At 42.5% G+C, this 9,819-nt stretch overlaps 1 protein-coding gene across 1 annotated transcript; it reads right to left on the bottom strand.

Moving 5' to 3' along the window:
- Positions 1-3,409: 3,409 nt before the first annotated feature.
- Positions 3,410-8,716, bottom strand: Ctxn3 (cortexin 3). The gene is made up of 2 exons (XM_051163197.1): positions 8,595-8,716; positions 3,410-4,624 (listed from the first exon to the last, which is right to left on the bottom strand). The coding sequence occupies exon 2, from the start codon at positions 4,523-4,525 to the stop codon at positions 4,283-4,285; it is 243 nt and encodes an 80-aa protein (XP_051019154.1). The 5' UTR covers positions 4,526-4,624; positions 8,595-8,716; the 3' UTR covers positions 3,410-4,282.
- Positions 8,717-9,819: the final 1,103 nt, after the last annotated feature.

Genomic DNA, 9,819 nt, shown 5'->3' with positions numbered 1-9,819 from the left:
CCAGTTGTTTATTTTCAGGTTGCATTTGATCGCTCGCCACTCAGCAAACTTCAGCTGAGGTGGCAGGAGGAGGGACTGCTGTAGCAAAGAAAAAAGGCAGAACAGAGAAGGATAAAGTGTGCTTTCAAACTCCAGCTACTTCTCAGACAGTAAGTCTTTGGAAGCTCTGGCTAAGTCCCCAGAGCCCCCGAGGCGTCCCTTTGATGACCCAAGGACAGGGCAGTATCCAGTCTCTGTGAACACTGTGAGAGGTTTCCTTGTCTGCTGTGCCCCTTCAGCTAAGAACAACAGCTCAGAAGTCTGGTAGGATTAAAGAAAGCTTGAAGCCTTTTCCTAGATTGATGCGCCTGGATTTTGAGGACAAATCTTTGCTACAGGATCCTCTTGCAACCTAACTGCAAATGATCCTGACACCTAAGCTGAGGCTTCAGGATATTTAAAAATAATGCATTGGCTAAGGGACTTCTTTTTCCAAAACAGGCATTTCCGTACTGCAGAAAGAGACTAAAATTGTAATCTTTGGGTAAGTCAGCAAATACATATTTCCACGCATGGATTTATTAGCTTGGTCCTTTTGTCTGACTTACCTTGGATGACATACAGACAAAATGATGTGACACTAAGCAGTGGAGAGACTCAGATGTGTGACCAAAAGTGAAAGAGAGGAAACTGGAGATAAGGATGCGCTTTATATCCTATGCCCACAGTCTTGCCATAGGACTGGTTCCTCTACCTCTTTATGCGTAAAGCGTGACACCCAGCATAGGCTACAGCCATCTTTCTTTGTGGTTCTTGAAGCTGCCAAGGACCCATGAAAATTTGCTTCCTTCACACCTGAAATAAACTGGGCATCCTGGGGTTGATGATAGGGCTTGGGAGAGAAGGGGAAATCACTCTTGGAAATGCTTTAAATGAAAGTCCTCTTTCACTAACCAGTGTATTTACAGAGCCATCAGTCTGGATACTGCGAAAGCCTGTGGGATAGAGGATCTTAGAGGATTTTTTGACCCTTTGGGACGCGGCATGAGTATTCATATGTATCAGGAAGCGAGGACAAGGGGAACAAGTTTCTGCTCTACAGTAAGCCCAGCAGGGCACTCTAATACTAAAATCAAGCACACACACAACAACATAAAGCTGGAAGGATTCCTGCCCACAGAGTGGGCATTTGCCCGGAAATTTCCTTTCTTCTTTTCCAGAGACAAGATGTACAGACAAAACTTAAAGGATTATTTTTCAGACCAAGAATCCCTTGAGGCACAGGCCAGTTTGACCCTGGATTGTGTGTGCCCTGGTTTGGGCATCGTTTCTGGAAACTTCATTATAAACCAATAAAGGAGACACCTACCTCAGACTTTACACAGCACTTTTGGGGCTTACGATACTTCTCCAAAGTGTTCGGGCTTCTATATGTCTCACATGTGGATTCTGAAAGTTAACATCTTGAAACTACAAGGTTCATATTTTAATTATTTCTGGCATTTTTTTTAGCATAGCACATGCAATCAATGTACTTATAATCTGAATGCATTTGCATGTCACACTGTGCAGAGAGGACAGTAAAAGGGGAGCCTGGATGGATTTATTTTTTGTAATTTATAAATATCTGCAGGGTCTAGCTTCTGACTCTAGAAATTGTGTATCTTACCTCCACTTTAGCCCTTGAAAATAGAATTCCCCAACTGGCATGCTTATGAATCCAACAACGGGACACGAGTTAATCTCCTCCATAACCCAAGTTAAACATGTCTTACGCCTGCTTATACTTTAAAATGTTTCTTGGAGGAAGATATGTTGATGTAGAACCTGAGTTGTCTTGAAGGACATAAATCATGGACTTGTAGTTTAGAGCTCAGACTACAAATGCCATTGCCATGTTTTTCTGCATTCAAAAGGGGAAAAAAAGAAAACAGAAAAAAAAAAAAAAAAAGAAAAAAAGCAAATCTAGAGTGACCTTGGGAAAGACTTTTTTCCCCATCCTGAGATGCAGTTCTACATGAGAGTGGTCAGCCGAACTCATTATAAATATCTTGTGAGATAGGCAATGCTTCCTTGCAACTCTTGCAACTGGAAAGGAGTGAGAGGGAGAGCTCACCTGACACTTTTGAGGATGTGCCTCTCGCCCCAAGTAGCTGAGAGTGATTATGAGTGAGCATGTGTCACAGGGGATCAGTTGGCTCTGAAAAGACCACATCTCTCATTGCTTGTTACGGTGCATTCTTGCCCTGGACCATAGTCTGGTGGGAGCGGAAACTCTGTGAGGAGAGCTGAATGAGGAGTTGTAATCTGGACAAGAAATGGAGTGTGAATAAAAGGGAGAAAGCCTATAAAAGCAGGCTTGGGGAGGCCCAGTGAGCTTAGAGGCAATGTCTGGACTCAGAGGCATCAAAAGGGGTGCATGGATATTCTTGTCTATTTACCTTATAGAAATAGAAGTTAGGGCTGGCCCCAAGGAAGGGGGCAGAAGCTGAAAGTACTGCAAGGTTCTTTGTGCCGTTTTCTTCTCATGAATCTATAGTGACCCCCACTATCACCAGTGGGTACCCAGACCCACCTTTGTCCTTCATGAGGATAGCTACCTCTCTCCACTGTCTACTCCAGCCAGGCCCTCCCAACCCAATGTCACTCAATACCATCATCTCCTTATTCTATAGCCTGCTCCTCTCCTCTTCTTCAAATACTTCTATGACACCTCTCCTCTGTCCTCATAGGTCAAGTTCTAGATTCTGTCATAAGAAGAACTTACGCTGCATGAAGCTTTGTACCAAGAGCTCAGATATGGATTACCACATGGGAGTGACTGTCTCTTGAGACATTGCCTCCACTGATGGTTTCAGCTCACATTCACCATCACTACCCATGTTTTATCTTCTGGATCATCAAGCCCTAGGATGGAAAAACCACAGGATATCTCGAGGAGACACTGAGGAATTGGGAGAATGTCAGGTAGAATTCTGAGAGTCACCCTTTATTTGTTTGTCTATTGAAGACGGGATATCATGTAGTCCAGGCTGGCCTCAAATTTACCATGAACCTGAGCCTGCTGTTACTTCTAGATTCTTCCATATTGTTTATCCTATTTTTATCCTGGTCTCGTGAGACATTTATAATAAAGATCACAATGTATATTAAGCTCCCCAGATGATTCTGAGGTGTCACTTCAACAATGGGTCACAGACTTCTTCCTCTTAACTATCTCCCCAGCCTCGTGACATTTCCACATGTGCATATTGAGAGTATTTGTATCCCTCTCTTGGACCCCTGCCCCTCCATTTCCTATTCCCTACACCCCCTTTTAGAATAGGCTGAGTCTGTGCTGGACAACCCATAGGCACCCTTCATGAAATGGGGTGAACAAGATGAGCTATCCAGCTCTCTCTTATCTTTCAGGAAGATGCTAGCCATTCTGTACCACACACCATCAGCACCACTTTATATCAGTAAAATGAGAGGATATATTACTACATCTTGAAAAGTTTTATTTAGTAACTATCTGCAGGCATAAATCCATACTCCTCTTACATAGTCTTCTCTCTAAGCAATCATATTTCTTTAAAAAACAAAACCCCTGAAGTTGTGCTTGTAATCCATTAGTTCCATCTGAAATGTAAAGACAATAAATTCAAATTATACATCAGTGCATCTAAGTGTGTTAGCCATGGAAATACAGAGATTAGGCCTAGTAGTTTCAAAACTCTGTAAAACTTGAGTTTGATGTTATTTAATAATGAAAATGGTAGAATTCTCACCCAGAGTTGCCAAGTAAATAACTATATTTCCTAAGCCGACCATTGCTTCCAAGTGCTCCTCGCTTTGGGAGAATATAAGCACCTGCTTGTGGTTGTCCCTGCACTGGCTTCCTTCCTCTGCCCAGGACCTAAGTGTACACAAAGTGAAGTGAGAGGCATGACGAGAGTAGTGTCTTCTTGCCTTGGTCCTCATCTCAGACTGGATTTTCTTTAGTTGTTTTTTCTCTGCTCTGATCACGGAGTGCTTCATTTGATAGTGAGGTCTACATGAGTGTTAGCGCTCTTGATTTTACAATCAGATCTTCAACAATATTCATGTGTGCACCCTCCTACCTGGGGGTTGGTAACATAAACTTTCCACGATCCTCAAATAAGACGCTTTTAACACGCTGGTATAGTTATGAAATAATGGATCATTACCCTAAGGCTGAATATGGGTAAAGTTTGCTTTGTTAAGAACGTTAACAAGAGGGAAGCTTTGCTCAGACATAAAGCACTTTGCCTCCTTTGGAGGGCAGCGTACTGTGTCCCTGCTAAGCAAGGGCATGATCAAACTGCCCTTTCTCTAGACCTTCAAGCCCATCAGCCCAGGTCGAGGTTGGCATGCTCCGATATGGGTCTAGAAGAATCCGGAAGCACCTGACGATAAGGATGCCCAAAAAAATAAACAACAAAATCACAAAAACGAATGCTGTTTTCTGTTCCAGAGACATGGTAGAATCTGATAAGTTCCCAAAGGGTACCAGGGGTGAAGGGATGGGCTGTCCTCCATCCATCGTTCAGGGCATCCAGAGCACAGTATCTCCCGGATCCCCTTTCTTCCATCATCAGCTTGCAGAGATCATGGTGGCTGCTCCCCAGAGGGGCTGAGCTATCTTCAGAGAGAAAGAAAGGAAAGAAGAGGATAACTTTCAGAATGGAACCTGGTTTTCTAGAATCCCAGCCACGCTTCTCAGATACAGTCTATAAGCCAACTTCTCTCTGCACTACCAAGGCTGAATTCTGTATAAGTACGGAGAAGATACCCCCTTTGCACAAAATTGCCAGATTGTCCTCAGAATGGCCACGTGGGACCAGGGGGGACAGGCAGAGAATGCAAATCCAACAGAGAAGATAAGAAGCATGCAAAACAATGTTGATTACAGCGTGTGCTGTTAATTTAATATGCAACGTGTCTGCCCAGGATGCCTTTTGTTTCATTCGGTAATATTACTCTCACACCATCATAATAACATTACCAGTCAACGTTGAGCAACACCCATGGGCCAGCACTGTGACACACATGACATCAAGAGTAAGGACCTCTACAACTCCAACGAGAGAAACTAAGACCAAAAATATGTATAATACAGAAACTCCCGAGGGAAGCTTTGGACTCTGGGCTCTGGATTCTGGTTTCCTGTTTGCTGCTAAATAAATGTGGACCTCAGAGAGGTCAGTGGGTTTTGAAAACGCATTCAGAATTGCCTCCATATCTCTCAGCACTGTGATAAAGATGAATGTCTGTGGAAGCCATTTGTAAAGTATACAAAGATGGAAAGACAAGAAAGTGTTGCTTCACTTCAGACGAAACTAAAGGAAAGACTCTGCTTTCTGCTGCCTGGGCTGAGCTAAGGGGAAGTATTAAGACTCCTAAACCATCAAGGATGGTGTTTTATCTTTACTGTTCAAAAACAAAAACCAGGTTCAATTCTCAACCCTGGGAAGTACCTAGAGAGTTGAACAAAGGGGAATTAATTTGGTCAACTGCACCTAAAAGGACAATTCTCCCAACAGTGGCTTCCTATCACCACCATTCCATTGAGGGGGAGGGGGGTGGGGAAGAACACTATTACATTTTGATGTTAAAAATTGAAGCATTTATATATTGCTATTTGCCTTTAAAGACAAGTAATAGAACACACAAAGATCATTAAAATCTTCAGGTACTGTGCTAAGTCAATATGGGTGTTGTAAAGAAAAAAAAACCATACATACTAGGCAAGACCATATAGAAAGTGATATGACATGGCATACTGCTTACGATTTTTTTCTCTGTAAGATAAAATATATAGCAGAGTGGCTGGCTATAAAAATTAACACGACTCCAGAGAAATTAATTTCAGTGAAAGTCAGCAACCAAATACAAAGAGAAACTATGACCTAGCCATCATCACAACCCTTTGTCAATCAACTTCGGTCATCACTGTTAGTACGCCATTAGTCTTCCACATAACAGAGTACATGCAAGTTGACGAGCCAACAAATATAAATAAAATCCCTGTTTCAAAACAAGTGAATACCTACCAGTGTCTGAGAGGATGAGGTTAGCAGTTTGGGATACTGGATCTTTTTGTGGCTCTATCACTTGAATTTTTTTTTTTCTTGAATGCTGGAATGCTTATCTCATTTATGATTCATGCTTCTTTTGAAGTAAGGTTGAGACAAAAGTTAACTGTATTTTTAAAAACAAATAAACCCTTTAGAACTATAGGAGATATTGATGGATTGGGTTTGGCTTGAGTTTGCTTATTTTAAAAGCATCCTCCAGCGTTGGGTGTTAATGCTCACTCAGTCTGGGGAAGAAGAGGTCAGGAGAGTAGCTAGAGCCTCCAATGCAATCTCGTTACCACAACAGACTAGGGCCATCTGCAATCACTGAAAAATATCCACACCGGACTTAATCACTCCAACTATAAAACTATTCAAGGGCAGGCACAAGGGAGAGCCATGTGATGGTGGGTGAGCACATCTCTGCTGTCCCTGACACGTCCTCTCTTGCTTTTTCCTATCCTACCAGCTCCCCTCCCTGTTGCCCCCGCCCTCCTTGCTGTTCTCTAGAGCCAGTCTGTGTCTAGTTTTCCTCTGCTCCACCAAATTAAGTCACAGTCTTTTCTTTTCTCAACAGATCTCAGTATGCATTTCTAGAAATTTTGTTTTATGAAAACAGCACACAATCCCAAAAGGAATGTAGGAAAAGACAAAAGAATTAACTATGTAAATTTACAAAATTAAGGATATCTGGGATCTGTGAAGTCAAGTCAATAAGGAGGACCAGAGAGAGAATCCATAGTCCTGGGACATGAACCTCAAGCTACAAGATGGCTGACCAGAGCACCAAAGCCTTCTTTAGTCACCCACCTCCCTTTCCCACTGCTGGTGTCTGAGCAACAGAATCTACCTTGGCACTCAGAATCCATTTTCTTTGACCTTCTCGAAACAGGGCAAATGGCAATGATTTTGCCTTGGAGCAGTGTTGTATACTTCTTAGGCCCTACGAATAACTCAAGACCACAAGCAGGTTCACTGTTCATTCGGTGTCTGCAGCAATGAGAAGCCCCATGGGAGTCCCGAGGGGGTAGCCTCATCCATCCTCAGATTGCCTGCCCCTCATCTCTTCAGTCTCCTTGAAAAAAAAACTCTGATGCTTCACTTCTCCAGGGCTAACCATGACAATGGCTTAATAATTGGTGATGATGATGATGATGATGATGATAATGATAATGATAATAATAATAATAATAATAATAATAATAATAATAATGGCTATGGTGGTTTTACTACACTCTCCTGGTTAAAAGGCAAAATGTGGCTGATGATGTAGTTCACGGGCAGATCACCTAGTATATGTCAGGCCCTTTTCTGTCCCTAGCACCACCCCCACCAGAAGATAGAGGGTGGGAAGAAGGAAGAACAGAGCAAGGGAAAGAAGGAAGGAAGGAAAGAACAAATGCCCGAAGGAACAAAGAAAAGGAGGGAGGAAGGAAAGAAAGAAGAAAGGAAGGAAGGAAAAGGAAGGACCAAAGGAAAGAAAGAAGGAACAAGGGGGGAGAGAAAGAAGGAAGAAAGAAAGAAAGGAAAAGGCAAGAGGCAAAAGTCTGGCTAATTCTCCTGTAAAGCCTGACACCTTCTTCATGAGGCGTGCACATAGATAGAATACAGTGGTGATGGTAGACCGATAGATGGTTGCTAATTCAGTAAGAAAATGCAAGTGAAGGAATTTTGAAAGCTTTGTAGAACATTGTGATTTATAAACCTCTCCTCTTCCAGCATACCACAGTGCCCAAATTCTTAGTAAAATAACATATTTTGATCAAATAACCAAATTTTCTTACTAACAATATCTCAGCAACCAAGGATAATGCCACATTACCCCTATGAGCAGTAATTTTTCTGTAAGAACTTTCCCTGCTAGAAACAGGAAGAGATTCAAGAGAGGATGAAGGGGCAAAGAAGCACAGAAGATGGGGCAAAGATCCTTATGGGAATGAAATGCACATGAGAGGCCAGGGGGGAGCTGCCATGTTGCTATGAACAAATGGGCAAAGGGTGAGTGGAAAAGAGATGGTTACAAAGGGATCAGGGGACAGAAGGATTCAGAAACAAGTGCCAAATATTTCACTAATTCATTTAGAATCCATTGAAATCTCTCAAAAAAAAAAAAAAAAAAAAAGCTGCTTAATTTGGAGCCTGCAATCAGCTAATTGGTAATTTACAAATTTAAAATGTTCCACAGCACGTTTAAATTGAAGGGATAAAATACAGGGAATGAAGAAGTAAACCTCATCCCTTCACGACCACAATGTGCAGATATTCAGACACCTAAATTTTAAAAAGCCTATCTTCAAGTAAGATGTCCATTTCAGTAAAAATTATTCTTACAAAGTGTTCAGTCGTATTTTTAACTAAATAATGAAATACTTCTTTTATGAACAGGAATAATGAATTTTGTTGGTATTTTTTTTAAATGAACAAAGACACCTGAGAGAACAAATCATTCCAGGAGATTTTGGTGCGATCATCATTAGTCTTCCTAATAGCACATGGCAGTTATTCTAAATATAAGGAAGGACCATGGTTACTCACAGCAGTGTCCAGCCCCGGCAGGCTTTCTTCAACATGTAGAGCATCTGCGTCCTCTCTCTGCCAGGTCCAGTTGTGTTTGCTAGGGAAATAAAGTCTAATTTTACTACTGAAGGCACAAAACTCAATTCAAAGATGCGATTGGAAATTATATAACACGCCCCCTTTCTCAAGTCAAGCTCAATGGAGTCTGTGAAAAGGACAAAGTAGTCGTACCCTGAATTACTCTGGTAGACTTTGGCCCACACCTCCCTCCCTCCCCCCCCCCCTCTCTCTCCTCCTTCTTCTTAATAATTGCGAACTGTCCTCTTTTTTATCCATCTTTCTTATACACCGCACCCGGTCACCCCAAATCTAACTCCTCCTCTTCCTCCTCCCAGAGACTTTGGTACCCTTGTGTCCACAGGCCTTTAGCTCCCTGAGGATGGGGTGGTCTGATGCTTCCTGGACCAGAGAGCAGTAAACGCTACAGCAGGGGAGTCACCTATGGTACTAAATTATTTTTCTGTTTAAAATGAAACAAGCATCAAATCTCATTTGACTTCTAATAAAATGGCCAACACACTGGTCAAAACAGAGTCCGAGGTGATGGAGTCTACGGACAGGGTTCTGATTTTGCTGGCTCACCCAGAACAGCCCCTAGAACACCCTCAGCACCTCCAGGTTCTGCTCACAGCGCACAACTCTCCCCCTCTTTCCACCCGTGTGTTTTCACTCTGTTCTCAGGGTCCTATTAGCTAAGCCCTCACAGCTCTTCTTTACCAAGGACGGCACCTCCTACTCTGCCTGCAGACACTTCCAAGGACACTTCTCCATGGTCTGTGTCTCCTTCCCTAGTAAGCAACAAGCTCCTGAGGAGTGCCTTGCTCATCTGGGGTCACTGCCTATTCGAGTATAGATCGGATTAAATGTCTGACCCTTTTATAGTCCATTCAAAATGCAAGGTTCCGGCTACCTGAGGCAATGAAAGGATCAAAAACAGCACATATCACTTAGCTGAACTGAGATCTGCGATCACTGCTTTAAAAACAAATCTTGTTTCAAGGAATCGCAGACAGTTCAAGCCACCATGACACGTTAATAGTCATACATCTTATGATTTGAAAAGCTGGTGGTCATTTGGGTCTTCAGTTTTTCTTGGCTTTCAGTGCTAATGGGGGTGGGGTCCAAAGCATAATAAAACAACCAGCCAGTCATTGGCAACTACCCTTCTAGCAGAGAGGTCATT

The sequence above is a fragment of the Acomys russatus genome, chromosome 20 (assembly GCF_903995435.1).
Source record: "Acomys russatus chromosome 20, mAcoRus1.1, whole genome shotgun sequence".
NCBI lineage: Eukaryota > Metazoa > Chordata > Mammalia > Rodentia > Muridae > Acomys > Acomys russatus.
The sequence above is the reverse complement of the archived record's forward strand: the minus strand, read 5'-3'. Positions and strand labels throughout refer to the sequence as shown.